The sequence below is a fragment of the Hetaerina americana genome, unplaced genomic scaffold (assembly GCF_022747635.1).
Source record: "Hetaerina americana unplaced genomic scaffold, ioHetAmer1.1.p SCAF_1, whole genome shotgun sequence".
NCBI lineage: Eukaryota > Metazoa > Arthropoda > Insecta > Odonata > Calopterygidae > Hetaerina > Hetaerina americana.
In genome coordinates this window covers 2,428,410-2,446,001 of record NW_027286069.1, presented here as the reverse complement: position 1 = coordinate 2,446,001, position 17,592 = coordinate 2,428,410, and the positions used below count along the sequence as shown (strand labels likewise).

Here is a 17,592-nt window from a genome sequence, read left to right as displayed (position 1 = left end):
TTATAGTGATTAACCCCTCCTATCACTTTGAATCATATCTGCATAGTGTTTGGCATAGATAGCAACCTTGAATCTAGATTGAAATCTGGATGCTGCTGATGGGCCGATTGATCTAGATTAAAAAGCTCTCTCTTTCATCATGCTGTCATACAGCAGAAGCACTAATCATACAAGCATGTGGCACTGCTTTTGGTTACTTGGTACACCCTAAAGACTTTTTGGGATGTCCACACTCGTAAACTGGCTGGACATGAGATGCCGCAGTTCATGCCAAACAAAAGGTGTGGTCCTCCCAGCATGATGAGGGGGCCAAGGGGGGGGATCAGCCAAGTTGGGGCCAGTTGGCCCCCCCCCCCTGATCCCCCTCGCAGAGCCGCATCCGTCTCAATGTGCCCCCCCCTTCCCCATCCCCCCTCTGAAGCGAGCCCATCTGTCTGCCTGCCACCACCGCAGGTACAAGTCGAGAGATGACTTCCGGACGGACATCCGCCTCATCTTCAACAACTGCGAGACGTTCAACGAGGACGACTCGCCTGTAGGGAAAGCAGGCCATGGCATGCGTTCCTTCTTCGAGACCAGGTGGGCTGAGATGTACCCCCACTGAAGTGATCTCCCCCTCAGTCCCCAAATACACACACCCCCTCCCCTCACATAATCCAGAAATGTTTCTCTCCCCTCTTCCCCCACGTTTTTCCTCGCCCCCGAGTATGCTACCCCCTCCAATCATTTCCACCACCCCCCCATTCACAGACATTCTCATCACTGCTACTGAGTCATGACTTCGAGACACTGAGGTGAACCCTTTAAAACTTTGAAAGTGATTGATGACAAAGTGTGTGAAATTGAAGATTGAACTTGAATTGGTAGAAGAATTTTGAATTTACAGTGGAAAACTAAATAATGCATATGCTTGATGATACTTCTGCCTAAATGGTAGTCGTGTCACTCCTCCAGCATTGTGGGAATTGTTTCCATTGTGACATCAACTGCTCTAATCGTTAAAATATTTTGAATCCCATAAGTAAAAAAAAAACTTTTATAATAAAAGAAAAAGTACCAATCTGATTGCAGGAAATTGTTTGTGACCTATTTTGTTGTGTTTTCTAGCATAGTGTGACACTGTAATCCCCCTTAGGTAAGAATATTTGACATTACGTGGAGAGGTGCTTCAGTCCTCAGATTATAGCCACAAGCCTTGTGTGGACTTGTGTGATAGGCCCTGCTTGTGCATCTATGAGGGTTATAAAGTGGAAGGAGGGAGAGTAGGGGAAGGATAAGGAATGGGGTGGAAGAAGGAAATTTGAGGAGAGGGAAGCGAATGTGGGAGTGCTGTGCAGCTCCCACAATAGACCCCACGAAGGTTAGTGTCCCCTCTGGTGCACGGGTGGAGTCTGTCCAGGGGCTGTTGATGCCCCTCTGAAATAATCTCTAGGGTGAAGGCGGGTGCTACCTCATGGATAAGTGTGCCTCGTGAGGTCAAAACACCTTGTGAAATGTGGTGTGAATGGCACCCGCAGTCTTTGAGTCTCACAGATAAACTTTTTACATGTGAAGAGACTGAATGTCCCATGTTTTGATAGTCATTTGGGACCCTTTGTGACTGTTGTACTGCAATTGATTTCATTTATATGTCGTGAAAATAAATTTGTGCACCCAATAAGTAAATAGTATTCAATATTTTGAATGCTTGAACACACCTGAATTGTCTTCTGTTACCCGTATATAATTTCATGAAAAAGGAAATCAACAACCCTTAGCTTTTTTTTATTTTCATGCTAACCAAAAATATTTCTTATTTCTTTATGGCAATATATAAAATTAAAGAAAATATCCTTCATATTTAAACTGGCTGTGGATATCTGTCTTCAGTGTATAGGTAAGTTAATTTATTAATTATTGGCTCAATGTATTATAATGAACTTAACTGATAAAGGCCTTCATTTAGTCAAAATTTTCAAGTTTACTTCATGCATAATAATTGGTGAAATTTCTAAAATTTAAGTCTCTTATTATGAGGTATTTTCTTATTTGCATTAGTGTACCTAATTTCTGTGTAAATCAAACTTATATGAATTAATTAACTCGTACTATTTATAGATCAGTGTTACTACTCCTTTAAATAACGTGTAATATGAATTATAATACTCAATAGTATCAAAAGGCACAGATGCAATGCTACAAATATTTTTATGATTATCCATAAGTATCCTGTGAATTTTTATATGTAAAGTTGAACTCACTGAAAGCCAAAAAAAATTAAACAGATAGTTATGCAAAGAACAGAAATGTAATGACTTATATTTTCTTTCAGTTTTTATGCATGTTTGTATTCTTGGGAATTATTAAAATCATCAATCTTCAATCTCAAACTTCTCTTTTTTTTTATTTTACTCATTTACCTTTTTTAAATTAATTATTACTAAGCTCCTCTGTCAGGGAGCGCACAATATTTATCAGAATTTTTGTGCAATATTTTTATAAAGGATATGTTTGCTAATGGTTAAATGAGGAGAAGAGTAAGGCAAGGAGGAACGAGATCATTTGAATACAAAAGTGTGCGTGTGATTACTCTGAAGCATCATGTAAGTCCTCTAAACATTGCCTAGCATCACAAATGTTAAAAATTGCCTGACTAAAGGCTACAAATTGATTTTTTAAAGGTTTTTATTGAGAGTCTGTGCCAATTATGCATGCCAGTAATAAAGGTTTCTCTCCGAGAGGTATTTTACAACATCATATCTAGTAAATCTCGTTTATTACTACTGGTAATCTAGTTTCTTAGATTTCACAGTACTTAGTTCCCCCTGAGATGGGGAATCGATCAATGTCATAGAATATTAATTAACAATATCATTTGCATTTTCTCATGGGAAAATATAGAAAAAACCTTTAAATGGAGGAAATAATATGGAGCAATTGAAAAAATAGTTGAGATTAGAAGAACCTTTATGACATCTTTCCTTTTAATCTGAAGATAAATTGTAAAATAGTACATGACTGGAAAAATTTAGCTGTTTTTGTGTACAAAATGTTTTATAGCAGATTTTATCCTGGAATGAAAACAGTGAGAGGCATTGGTATTTCCTGTTGTATCCTATGTGCACACATTTTTGTAGTCCATTTATATTGTTTATTTTTGTCCATGAAAACCTGAAAAAAATGCTGGCACTGGGATGAGAACTTGTCTAATTTCTGGCCACCACGTTGCCAATGAACCACACAAACTAGGCACTAAACTAAATGAATCCCTGTGGCATTATAATTCTGAACTATGTCAATGATTCAAAAAGGTTTGTTAGATCTGGTGTTTGGTAAATAGTCCTCAAGCATAGCAGCCTCTCCTTAACTGTTCCCTCTCTGCCCAAATAGTATTTCACTGCACCTGGTGTCCTGTTCATACAATAACCTCCGATACTTCAATTTGAATATGCATACCAATAGTCTTCTCATCTCTAAGCAGACTCTCGCGAACAATGGTCACCACCATCCTCCTTTTTAGAAACTTCAGTTCGATGCCAAAGTCTCTTCGTTCTTTACTCAAATAAAGTATTTCATTGAATGAATGATGATACCTATAAAACTTGCTTAAATGATTAATTGCAGTGTGTACCAGAGTATATGTAGACTTTAAGTGTCAACCAGGAACATTTTCAGGTTCATTTTAAGTAAAGTTTTACATTCTAACCATCTTTTTTCCCAAGAAACTTAATTTTCTATTTAAATGCTTAAGTATGGAAGTGATTTAATGTTGCCAATACGTTGTTCCTGAGAGTGGAGCATTGGATGGGCATTGCACTCACTGCTGCATCATCCTTGCTTATCGCATTGTTTTCTAAATACTACACCCTCTCTTTTACAAGCCTTTGGCCATGACTCATTGCAACAATCAAAGGTGACAAAGATATTTCTCATAATCATAAGACTAGGTTACTAGATAAGCACATTTGAAATTACTGATAATTTTACACATGCAGATGGGGATTTTGGCAATAGGGGGCATCAGCCATGAACAATCTTAATCAGTCTTTCAAAGATCACATTAGCCATTTCAGTATGTATGAGTATTCCAGGGTCAAATGGCATTAGTTATTAGAAAAAGCTGATGATTCTTGGTCAAGGTGGGATTATTGCCTAAGGTACTGGGACCTGGGATTTCTGAATTGAGTAATTGATCTGAAGTTTTCTTAACCTGGGTATTGTTAGCTCTACAAGTCAAATGGTTGCTATATTTTCACAAAAATAATGTAAATTAATATTACATTTGTGGGTGTCCCTTACCTTCAGCTCAAGACTAGCCAAATTCCAGTTCCTCTGTACTGGTATATAGGTTGCCTGACCAGGATAGCAATATTGAAATACCCGCACTTTGGATTATTAGTCCCTAGGATTGGAACTCTAATTGCTGGTTCGAATTTGACCGAGTTCCAACACCTGGCCGTTATTAACATTTGAATTCCTGTGGTACTAGACCTAATTAAAGTAAGAAATTGACTAAAAAATCTGGTTGTACATTAAAAAAAAATAGCCTGATGTGATATTATTTAAATTAAATGTACTTTAGTGTTTTTAGCATATATTACATAACTAAACATATGTCTAATACAAAACATAGCTAAATATTTATTAATACATAACTGGTTGTAAACTTGAAATTTATTTTAGGCTAAATTTAGGAATAGGATGCCATCCTCAAAGTCTGCAATGCAATATTTTCAGTGTTGGTTCCTGTGTTAATAAAAAGAAAAACATGGACTGTCATCATTATAGATTCATCTGGGAAACACTTTTATACTCTTTATTAATTTTTAAAATAATTTATTAATTAAGTGTTTCAATGTTTGTCTTGATCAGATGGTTCAGTTTTCATAGAAGAATGAATAGAGGTTGAAAAAACAAATGGAAGACAGGCAAGACATGGTAGTTGTTTTCCTAGTGGTGTCAAGTTGCATCTTCCTCGCCACACAAAATTCTTTTTTATTTGCCATTTTTTAAAATCATGGGCAAGTATGGCCAGACCAACAAGGCAAGGAATATAAGGAGCCCAGGAACAGAACAACATGCATGAAAAAATCTATGCGTGTGGCAGAGGCAATATTAAGTATTGCGAGACATAGCAAGTTGAAAGAAATTAGTTGAAGGGAGTAATTTTTCTATTATAACTTGAAATCAAGCTTTTTTTGTATTTCAAAAGGGAATGACAAACTGGACATATATCTACATTTAAATAAAGTAAACTTTCGCTACCGCATTCACACAGTCTTAATCATTTGAGGTCCACTTGTTAGTTTATTTTTATCATATTATAATATGATAAAAATTAATTGGTTTTTAAGGGAATAGTGAAATTACAATTTAAATGTCATTATTCGAGTTAAAATTACTGTTGATTAATAAACCGGGTTAAAAAGTAACAGGTTGGTAAAAATTTGTTGTAGTATCCTAGGTTTTGAATGGACATAACTACCAAATAAATATTTTGTGACTCAAAACAAAACTCAATCCAGCAACCTACTTTACATCAGATCCCTCTTCATCTCTGAGTACTTCCTTCCCCTCTTCATCCCGTCCAACATCCCTATTCTGTTCCTACCCTTTCCTCGTTTGCCTAACATTCTCCCCTCTACACTACAGTCTTCAACATCCCACTGCCGATCAATACACCCTTCATCCACTTTTCCTGCCTCCACAGGATTTCTCCCAACAAACCCCTCTCTTCAACCACCATACCAAGTACTTTCTCATTTGTTTTCTTCTCTGTCCATTTCACCTTCTCGATCCTTCTCCACACCCACATTTCTAAGGCCTCCAATCTACTCCTATCATCTTGCTACAGGGACCACGTTTCCGTGCGGTACATGACTATGCTCCATATCAAAGTTTTAACAAGTCTTTTCTTAACATCCGTCCCTGTCAACTCCCTCCTCCTTGTTAATGTCTCTTTTCCTAGCGCAATCCTTCTCCTTGCATCCCTGCTGCTTTGACCGTGTTGGTCCAAAACACTTCCTAGGTACACAAACTGTTCCTCCTGCTCTAGTTTTTGCCCTTCCATTTCAATGTTTAGCTTTGCCTTTTTATTTCTGGAAAATCGCATAACCTTCGTTTTATTAATATTGATTCTCATCCCATATCTATCACACTGAGTTTCCAATCCACTCAGCAATGCTTGCAACCGCTTGGCTGACTGACAAACTAAAGCTTGGTCATCAGCGAACCTAATTGATTTCATGAATTCCACTCCTACTTTTATTCCTACCTCCAGTTCTTCCCATGCCTCTTTAATCATTTCCTCCACATACAAGTTGAACAGTATAACGGAAACAGGTGATAATGGAAAACCCTGCCTTACACCTCTTCCTAATACTGCCCATCCGGACCTTCCATTCTCCATTCACACCTGAGCAGTCTCAGACATGTACAGGTGGTGGATTAGCCTCCTGTTCCTCCAATCTATTCCTATTGTCTTCAATATAGTCATTAGTTTTTCTCAATTCACTCTATCAAATGTCTTTTCAAAATCAATGAAACAGGCAAATACATCCTGATTGTATTCTATGTTCCTCTCGGTTAGTGATCTCATTACTGCAATGGTGTCATGCATGCCTCTCCCCTTCCTGAACCCAAACTGGTCATCCCCTAAGTAAGCATTTACCCTACTCTCTATCCTTTTGTTGATGATCCTGAAAACAGTTTTAGCTGTGTGGGATATCAAACTTTTTTTTCTGTAGTCCCCACATAATGTAGCGTTTACCTTTTTCGGAATAGGAACTAACACTGGTCTCACTAAGTCTTCTGGCCAGATTCCTTCCTCATAGGTACTACAAATCAGTCCATATATCCTATTCCTCTCACAATTACTAAACCTTTTAGTAGTTCTGGAGGAATGTTGTCTATCCCCACAGCTTTATTTAATTTCATCTCCCTTAAAGCCTTCTCTATCTCATCGTGGAGTATGCCTGGACCTAAGCTATCTTCCTCTACTTCATGTTCCTTTTCTATGTCTAACTTTGTTGGCCTAAGTTCTTTACCATACAGTTCTTCTATATACTCCTTCCATCTCTCTTGGATCTTTCCTGTGTCAACTATTATCTTACCCGCCTTATCTCTAACTGTTAGCATAGATCTACCTTTCTTACTTCCCGATAATGATTTAACTTTGCTGTACAGCACACTGATTTCACCCTTCCTCTGCAAACGTTCCATATCCTCACACTGCGTCTTCCACCATGCTTCTTTTGCTTTATTTGTTGCCCGCCTCAATTTATTGTTTAATTCTTTGTACTTCGTTTTGCCTAACTCTGTTTACATTCTTCCATTTTCTTCTCTCATCTATCTTTCTAATCATCTTCTCCGTGATCCATGGTTTCCTTGTCCTTATCCCATTAACTGTTCCTATAGTTTCTTTTGCGGCTTTCGATATCCCTTTCTTGATACCTTCCCACTTTTCTTCGATAGTTTTCAGCTCATAATGGTCATCCATGGTTTTCTCTACAGCCTGCTGGTACTCCTTCCTTGTCAATTCATTTAATGCTTCTACATTCCATTTCCTGAACCCCCATCTTATCTTTTTGAAACGGACTCTACACTTCATAACAACTAAATTGTGGCCAGAGTCCGCATCCGCACCCAGGAAGCTGTGTGAATTGATCGCGCTGTTCCTCACCCTGTACCTAACCAGAATATTATCTAACTGATACCTTTCTGAGTCACCTGGCATTTTCCATGTATACCTATGCCTACTGTGGTGTCTAAACCAAGTGTCGGTGATAATAACCCATGTTGTCTACAGAACTCAATTGCTTTCTCATTTCGGTCATTCCTTGTACCTAAACCCTGGTCCCGCACCTCATCACCATCTCTTCCTTCATCTACCATCGCATTCCAATCCCCCATCACTATCAAACGTTTCCCTGCAGGAACACGCGATTATGTCCTCTAGCTGATCGTATGTCCTATCGACTTCTTCCTCCTTATGGTTGCTTGGTGGTATGTATACCTAAACAATGACCAAGTTTGCCGGTTCTGCTTTTATCTTTATTAGTAATAATCTATCCGTTACCTGTTCTATGTTGACTGCATTTCTTTCTACCTCTTTATTTAATACTAGCTGAATACCCGGCTTTGCACGGGTTAGGGAGAAACAGTAATATAAATATACTACATAAATAAAAACAACAAATTATAAAGTACAATAATACACTACTTCATACAAATTTAAGAATCTTTTTTATTTAACACCTGTTTATAAACTACATTTTTTGTTTCATATCCAGGAGAAAGAATATATAAATTTTTAGGCGAACCTACTCTGAAGCAAGCAACATAAAGTTGCCCGTGGCTAAAACATGGCGATCTTAGATCAACACCACAAAACTTTAAAGACTGTCCCTGTGATTTATTAATGGTAATTGAAAAAGCTAGCCGGACTGGAAACTATAATCTTTTAAAGTTGAAGGGAAGATCAGTTGGGATTAGAGGTATCCGTGGAATAAAATTTATTTCACCTTTTCCTTTTCGAGTTAAAATGACTGCCTGGATTATTTTTTTCATCAATTTTGTCACACACAATCGTGTCCCATTGCAGAGTTTTGGTGGATGTAAATTTTGCAATAAAATGATTGGAGATCCTACTTTAAGTATAAGGCGATGTTGTGGCAATCCAGCTGGATCAAGTGAATTTAGGAATTCCGTTGGATAATTGACGGCTTCGTCAGCATCCACTACGGTATCAACCGATTTATATTCAATCACGTCTCCTGGCAGCATGGCTAGTATCTCCTTGTTAATTTCATTAACATTATCGTTCTTAGGAGCAAGAATGGCTCTTTCTCGAAACCATTCTAAATTTTTATAATTTTGATTAACGTTAGGATAGACTGCTTGTATCATATCGCGGACAGTTTTCACCGATACACATAAATCTGATGACAATTTTATCATACCAGATGCTTCAATAACTAATGTATCTTCTCCAATCTCCAAAAGTTTATTTGCAAAATTTTGAGCATTCCCATCTCTTAAGAGGATTCGCATGTTCTGTTTAAGGCTAATTTCTTGGACATGATTCCATAGAACAGAATGTTTTAAACAGGCATAAATTTCATCGGCTGGAGTCGATTTTGGAATGACAGGCAGAGTTTGACAGAAGTCTCCACACAGGAGTACCAGAGCTCCTCCCATTAAACTGCAGTTTCCTGTAAGATCTTGAAGTGTTGCGTTGAGGGCCTCAAGAGATTTTTTATGAGCCAACGTACACTCATCCCATACTATCAATTTACATTCTATAAGAACTTGTGCCTGGCCGCTTGTTTTATTTATATGACATGTGGGATTTTCTTGTCGGGAAATATTAAGTGGCAACTTAAGGGCAGAGTGGGCTGTTCTTCCTCCTTCCATTAATGTCGCTGCAATACCTGAAGATGCAACGCCTAGAGCAATTTCTCCATGAACCCTGATTTCAGCGAGAACTAAATTAATTAAAAATGTTTTTCCCGTGCCACCAGCAGCATCAAGAAAAATGATACCTCCTTCTTGTTTATCTACTTGATCCATTATTGTTTCGTATGCGAATTTCTGATCTTCATTAAGAAGTGGCTTTTTATCCGCGATGTATGCTTCTAAGTCTAAGACATTGTTGCTAGTTTCACGTATATAATCTGGATAAAATACACCCTGTTGATCTTGTACAGGTGCAAAAAGACCGAGTTCCACTAAAGTCTTGTTAACCATGGTGATACACTTTTCCTCCAAAATAATCAAAGTTTTATTAAAAATGTCGGAGTTAAACGCAATATCCAATGTAGGATTTTCACTTCGAACTTTAGCCAGTATATCCTCACTCATTGATTCTTTATATTTTTCCCATAATGTTTTTGGGTTAGATGGATTACAGGAGGTTATTATGATGGCAAACAAAATTCAGATTTGTCCTGGAAGAGAAATCAAACTGGCCTCTCGCAATGAGTCATCCCAGTGTTGATCTCCTTCTAGCAACCCTAAATTCTGGCAAGCTTCTCTGAATGTCTCACATATTTCTCCGTTTACCGTTCTTAATTCTGCAAATGAGCGAGGTCCTCTAATGGTATGTAGAAGCATTCTTAAAAAATAACATTCGGCGTTGTTAGGATGGACTGTGTAGACTCGGCCCAATGCGTCACATGAATAAATATTATACTCAGGATCAAAGTTGCCCATTTTTCTTCTACAAAAGACTTTCCTTGATGTATTCCACGTATAATATCTCGGCAATTCTGAATATAATAGTATTCTTGCAAAAGTATCCTGCTGGCATAGTTGGAAAAATGCTGTTTCTATGACAACAAAAAAGTAAACAAATTACATACATACAAACAAACACTCTCCTTTATATATATAGATTATGGCAACCCCTCTTTGGCTCTCGTCCCTGCTGCTGTATATTATTCTATAATTATTGCTCCAGTAATCCTGGCTATCCTTCCATCTCAACTTGCATAGGCCTAAAATATTTATATTTCCTATTTCTATCTCTCACTTAATATTCTCTAATTTTCCTGTCCTCAACTCTGTCCTAACATTCCACGTTCCTATTCTAACTAATTTGGTCTTCTTCTCCTGCGTCTTCTGTCCTGCTGCTGTTGGTTTTCCCTTGCAAGGGTTTTGTGGGATGACGACTGCGGAAGCCTTGCCTCCCCCACTGCTGGGCAGGACTCATGGCCGATTTGGCCCAATCCCACAGTTGCCAGGACTCATATTCTCTGTGGTGTCCATCATATTAATCTTGGGAATGGTAATTGAGGTAGTTTCCCATTGCCTTCCTCAATAGTGTTTTAAACGTGACACCATCACTCAATGGCCACCCCACTGGGGTCAGATGCCTTTGCAGCCACCTCACTGAGGAACAGATGCTGCATGGACTACCTTTCTTCTGGCTCCTAACCTTCGACTTATCTGGCATGAGTGAACCTACCAGGAGCAATTATCATTACTCCCACCAGCACAGCTCTAGGGGTCATCGGAACACACAAGTCCTACCACCACGTCAAGGATGTAGTCCATGGGAGGGATAAAAAAATTATTGAGTCTAAAATAAAACTCTTAATGTTTGTTGACCAATTTTCACAATATTTGATAGTCAGTCATTAATGGAATGAAATACAACCCATGGCGCTACGGAGAAACATCTGATTGGTCAATTGGGTGCAGTATTTTTCCAGCATTCACAGTTGTAGACAACATTTTTGAAAATATGCTAATTGTAAAAAGTAACCCGTTCTAATTCCATTACAATTAGGCATAATTGTCTTTGAGATTGTTTTTAAATAGGAGACAATTGAAACAACCATCAATTATGAACTGGTAATATTTTATGCTGAGGACAATATTCATTTTCCAAAAAAAAACTCCCTGTAAGACTGTTACTTTTATCCTCTTGAAAAGTGTACTCAATGCTGATGCAGCACATTTTACTTGGGCACTCCAAAAACGGTACCACTCCAAAAACATACCGAATCCTGCCAAATGTGTCTGCAAATTTAGCTTTTTAGATTAGAAAGTTACTTGAAGATGCATTTCAAATATGATGCTTTATCCTCAGTTAGGTTTAGTATGATATATATAAATGTTAGTAAATCAATGCCAGATTTTCTAATGTCTCATTAAACTGATGGTCAACTTTAAGCTCTGATGAAAGCCAAAACTCAGTTTTATGACCACTGTTGAGCTCAAAACTGACCATTGAACTGCTCAATGACAGACAGATTATGTTGCTATGGTTACAATGTTTACATTCATTACTTACCAATTTTATTTGCTTATGAAATCAGATTTTTCAGTAATATCTAGTTAAAGTCCAAATTATTGACTGGACATGCTAGGTTTTATGAAACCAGGCCTGATGCTCCTAAAATAGCTGCCATCTTGCTTGCTTGGCTTGCCACCATCTCATTAGACCAGTGCAATATATATTTCTTTTATGAACATTTCAAGTATTATATCACCAAAAGAGATAATGTTCGGAACTAATTTGAGAGCACACATTTAAATTGTAAAATAAAATGAGTCCTTTAGTTATCCATTACACACTATACTTTTCTAAACCATTGATGCGGTGAAAACAGTATGTGAAAGAAGATGAATATTTTCTTTAATGTTTTAAAATATTTATCCATTATCCCCCTTGTACTAATAACATAGCAAATACATTCTTGAGGAAATGAATGGATTCTATTGTCATAAAGACATTAAAAATGCTTAAAATTAATAACTTGCAAGAGCAAAAAGGAATTCTCAGGGATGGATAAGTGGGCAGTGTCCATTTATGATTAAGTAAATCATTTGAAGAAGAATTAGTTTAATGTGATTCAATCTGAATGTGTACCATAACTCCTTGGAGCTGTACAATGTCGACTTGTTGCATTCGGTTTATCTTCTTTCATTTGTTACAAATCCTATTGCAATTGGCTTTTTCTGTGTCAGTTCTGTTGTAGTTGTTTTTGTATTATACAGATAATATTAATTTTATTACAGCTTTCCAAAATGCAGTGAAACATTTATACATACATATTTTCCAAAATGCGGTGAGGCATTTAGTTACATATGTTTACTTAATATGAATATTTGACCTCAGTCTGGCTTGTTTTACTTTCAGTGCAGCAATAATGCTTTCTAGAGATTCAAATGTACTTTCAAGGTAGATTGACAAAGTCTTTGATGTTATACTGTTTTTCACCATAGGGCACCAATACCCATGCTCTCTCTCTCCAAAAAATACATCAAATTTCAGAAGTAAGAAAATTGAAATTTTTAGTTTTTCTCCCGAGAAGCAACCCTTTTGATAGCACATGATTTATGTTTGAGTACTGCACCTAAGTAGAGAGAGATGATATGAAAGAAATAGGCAACATGAGAGACCAATGGAGCGACAGAAAAAGCTGCTGTTGAGAGCTGGGAAGGCACGGTGTCAATGTGTTGAGGCTTGGCCATGGAGTGGGGAGCTGCAAGGATTCAATCTTCACATTGATAATGGTAACACTGGTTGGCATGCCGTTAAAATCCTTGAATAGAACAGAGAACTTGGAATGCAGAGAGATTACATTTTTTAATGCAGAAAATGTCTTACAAGTTCTTGTGAAAAATAATTTTTTAACTTGAAAAACATTTTCATACTGCATAAAGGTTTTTTTTTTACTTCCCCTGGTTGATAAAACATCTAAACTTTGGATACTGTACTCTATCTAGGTGTGGAATAACTCAGAAAAGAAAAGAGGATACTGTTTATCGAATCAATTTTTAGATATCTTTTTCCTCTAATAAACCTTATCATGAAGACATTCAAACTTCCATGGGATGAACATTGTGCCCCTTGTGCCAATATGAACAGTTTATAATATATATATTTTCCCCCTATTTCCATCAGAATAGCTTTTGAAGTGGTTGAAGGATTAAGTAGTGATAAAACTAAGAGCACTAACATTCACATACACATAGGGCCCATCAGGAAATGGTAATTTACTTAAGATGTAAATATAATGGTAATTTAGTTAATATGTTAATTTTATCAAAACCATCAAATATTCGGGGTGGTGGAACACAGTTGCTGAAAATGATTCCTAAAATTTTGGAGGGAATTCACATTTAAAATGGTTATAATCTAATAATAACCATTCTTTGCTGCACTCTAAATATTAGAAGATAAATACTTGAAATGATACTGAGTGAAAATTTGAATAATAGGCACATCTAAAACATTAGAATCGGCAAAGAAAAGGGATTTGAAATAACCTTGTGAAAATGGCCCAAGACAAATGAAACTTATTTTTTATTGGTCTGTACAGATCTCCAAGTGCACCAGTGATGATTTCCTCAAAAAAAAAATGGATGAAATACTTGAGAAAGTTGTTAAGAAAAATAATAAAATTATCATTGCTGGGGACCTGAATATAGATGTCTCAAAAGATAATAGCTCAACTCAGAATCTAAAAGAAATAATTCTCTGCTATAATGTGTTCAGCTAACTATTTATGCCTCAACCAGAGAGTCATCTCACTCAAAAACTGTTATTGTCAACATGGCTACAAATCTAGCCGACCATAACTTCAAATCTCTAGTTTTAGAAACTACTATCTCAGACCAACATGCTCAAATTATTGAATTTAACGCAAACACTTAAACAGATAGAAGTGAGAGAAATGCAGATACAGTATACATACGTATATACTCACAGGAAAATATGACTGTATTAAAATGGGAGTAGGAGAGTGTTGACTGGGCAGCAGTACAAAATGCAAATCTTGTTATAAACAAGTTCAGAGAATTTCAATCAATTATTAAGTACTACTGGGATATTTATTACCCATTGAAAAAGGCTAGGCATAAACAATTAATCGGCAAAACAAATAAAGGATATAACTGGATGAGAAATGAGGTTCTGACTCCTTGAAATTAGCTTAACTACTTAACTAAGGCTAGTAAAGTGGATGCTAATATAATACCTTAAGAAATAAACTGAAGTACGAGTACAGGATGCTACTTAGCAAAGTAAAAAAGGACAATGTCAAACAAATTATTTCAAATTCTACCAATCAAACAAAAGCGTTGTGGTCTGTAGTAAATAATGAAAATGCCAGTAAAATTTCTGAGCCCGGAAAAAATAAATGCTTCTCAATAACAAGATGGAAAAGAAATCAGCGATCCTCAAAATATGGCAAACGAATTCAATACTTTCTTCATAGATATCATTGGGGAAACAACAGCACAGAAAAACGTTCTAAATGATAGCATAGAAAAAGTTATACACATAGGTAAATCAATTTACTTTAATCCCACCACAGAAAATTAAGTGAAAAATGTGATCAAGAAACTAAAAAACAAAAAATCCAGTGGGAATGGTGGTATATCAAATTATCTAATAAAATTTGTCAAGAATCCTTCACTTTACCTATTACAAATATAGCCAATGAATAATTTCTAACTGGGCAATTTCCTGAAGAATTAAAAATAACCAAAGTTATACCACTTCATTAAAAGGGAGCCAAAGACAACTGAATAATTACAGGCCAATCTCACTAATTTCATGTATTTCCAAAATACTTAAAAAATTGATGGAAGAAAGACTGTTAAAATTCCTCATAAAAAATATAGTTCTTTTTCAGTCACAGAATGGTTTTAAAAAAGTGTAGAAAGTGCATGCAATGATTATGTAACTAAAATTGACCAAGCTTTAAGTGATAAAAAGCATGTTATAGGGATAAATATGGAGCTATCAAAAGCCTTTGATTCTGTAAAATCTAGCATTCTTTTAACTAAACTAGGGCAATATGGTATCAGGGGAGTAACTCATCTCTGGCTTACGTCTGTTTTGGAAAACAGGAAACAGTATGTAGAAATTGTCAGAAAAAATGGTGCTACCTACAAATCAACAATGAAAACTCTTAAATATGGTGTTCCTAAATGTTCCGTGTTAGGGCCTTTACTTTTCCTGGTGTATGTGAACAACTCTGAAAAAGCCATGATCTCTCCAGAGAATAATAACATGGTGCTCTATGTAGATAACATAAGTCTAATAGCGGGTCATACTAAATCATCTCAATTGGAAATAGATGTGTATGCTATGGTGAATTCAGTCACTCAATGGCTGCATGAAAATAATTTACAGCTAAATGCAAGAAAAACAGTTAACTTCTTATTTAGTAAGAGATACCTTCAGTCAAATATTTCTGTAGAAATAGGAAACCAATTAATTTCTGAGTTAGAACATACCACTTTATTGGATTTAGAAATAGGCAACAAGTTAAGGTGGAGGTTTCAAATGGAAAAATATAGTAAACAATTATGCTTAGCGCCATTCCTTTCAAAAAATCTTGCTAACTATTGTAATACAGAACTATGAATCCCAGTATACCGTGGTATATTTGAGTCCATAGCTCAATATGACATCGTCTGCTAGGGAAGTTCAGCACATGGAAACATCAATAGAATACTCACCCTTCAAAATGCACATTAAGGGTTATATTTAAACTAAATGCAAGAAAATCCTGCAGGGCGTATTTCAAATGTCACAAAATCATGACTATTCCCTGTATATGTATATAATTTTGTATGCCTGCACCAAAACCCCTTCTATGGTCAGAATTAGGGATGTTCACAAGTACACCACCAGGGGTAAGGTAATCTTCATAATGGCCATTGCCGAGTAGCAGTACTACAAAAAACCTCAGAATTTTCAGGAAGACTGCTCTTTAGTGGACTTCCTGAAGAGTAGAAACGAATACTCCCCCATGAAAATAAATTTAAAAAAATGTCAAAATATTTGTAAATAATGTTTTTTATACTGTCCAAGAGTACATAGAAAGAGACAATGCAGGGAAATCTGTTTTAAAAATCTTAAATAATCATATATGTCGTGTACATTATTATTCCTATGAATTTATATTTATGTTAATGCACCTATAAATGTAATTGAATCTTAACGAAGCCCATACAATTATGTATTGTTCTATGGCAAATAAATGTATTTGTCTATCTATCTATTAATACTAGCATATGGTCAAAGAGTTTGGGAATGACTTTGAATGAGGGTTAATTTTAAATGAAACAAGATTTTTTTTGGATTAATGGCCAGCAGATTTTAGGTTTGACTCTATTTCAAGATTGGATACTGTGTTGTTAACTTCAGTTTCTAAATCAAAGGAATGCTTAGCTTGAGGAATGCTGTGGTTACCAATCATTTATCAACATTAAAAATAGTCAGGGGCTCTATATAGATCCCAGTGAAACATTAATTTTAACCTCCCTTAAAAATTAAATCAATTTTGGGTCAGCCCTGTAACACCACTCCAGACCATCTTTAATGGAACCAAATCAGGATATAAAATGCTTTTGTAAGATCTAGGAAAATGCTTTAGAGCCCAAAATTATCAATCAGCTGCATTCAAAGAATTTGTTATGGAATCCAACAATGCAATAAAGTAGATTTATTTTTCCTAAATCCTTACACTTGAGTAAAGAGTGCATATACAAATGGTCAACTAATTTTTAACATAATTTTTTAGAATATCTTAGAGAATAAAAAATTTACCCTTTTGGCCAGCAAATAATTACTAACAGAGGTTTTCCCTTTTTAAATATGATGATGATAACGCTGTTTATTGGTTCATGAAAAATATGTTTGAGATATATATGGAACATGTTAAATTGAGTGCAAATATTCCGGAAAAACACAAAACAAATGCTGTTCGAGTTTGAAACAAGTAATACAGTCACAAATTAAAAATAACAGTGAATTGGAGCAGTGACAGTGTTTATAAGAATAATATTGATAAAATACAGAGAGAGATATGAGTTCATCCAATGTATACCATAGATGTTCGCCCAGGAAGTGGTTAAGTTAAGATTTACATGACAAAATATTTTTCATATTCCTGTAGTTTTATGAGTCATGATGACAGGAATTTCACGCCAGCATAACAAGGGGTCTTCACAAATATCTATGTTATGGCCAGCTATTCTTAAGTCATTACAACCTCTTGTTCGTCAGAATTGGTTTATCAATTTGAACATGGCTTGTTTTGCAGCACATTAATAGCAGTATGCATACAAGGAATGTTCTTTGCCTTG

General features: G+C 36.0%; 1 protein-coding gene across 5 annotated transcripts in view; it reads left to right on the top strand.

Annotated features, from left to right (window-relative positions):
• The window catches only part of LOC139687522 (bromodomain adjacent to zinc finger domain protein 2B-like), a 247,317-nt gene extending 245,590 nt beyond the window's left edge, over positions 1-1,727 (top strand). For all 5 annotated transcript variants that reach the window (XM_071584739.1, XM_071584747.1, XM_071584725.1 and 2 more), the window contains one exon: positions 454-1,727. In XM_071584739.1, coding sequence (XP_071440840.1) covers positions 454-604 — 151 coding nt within the window. In that variant the 3' untranslated portion in view covers positions 605-1,727. The remainder of the gene's footprint in view (positions 1-453) is intronic.
• Positions 1,728-17,592: the final 15,865 nt, after the last annotated feature.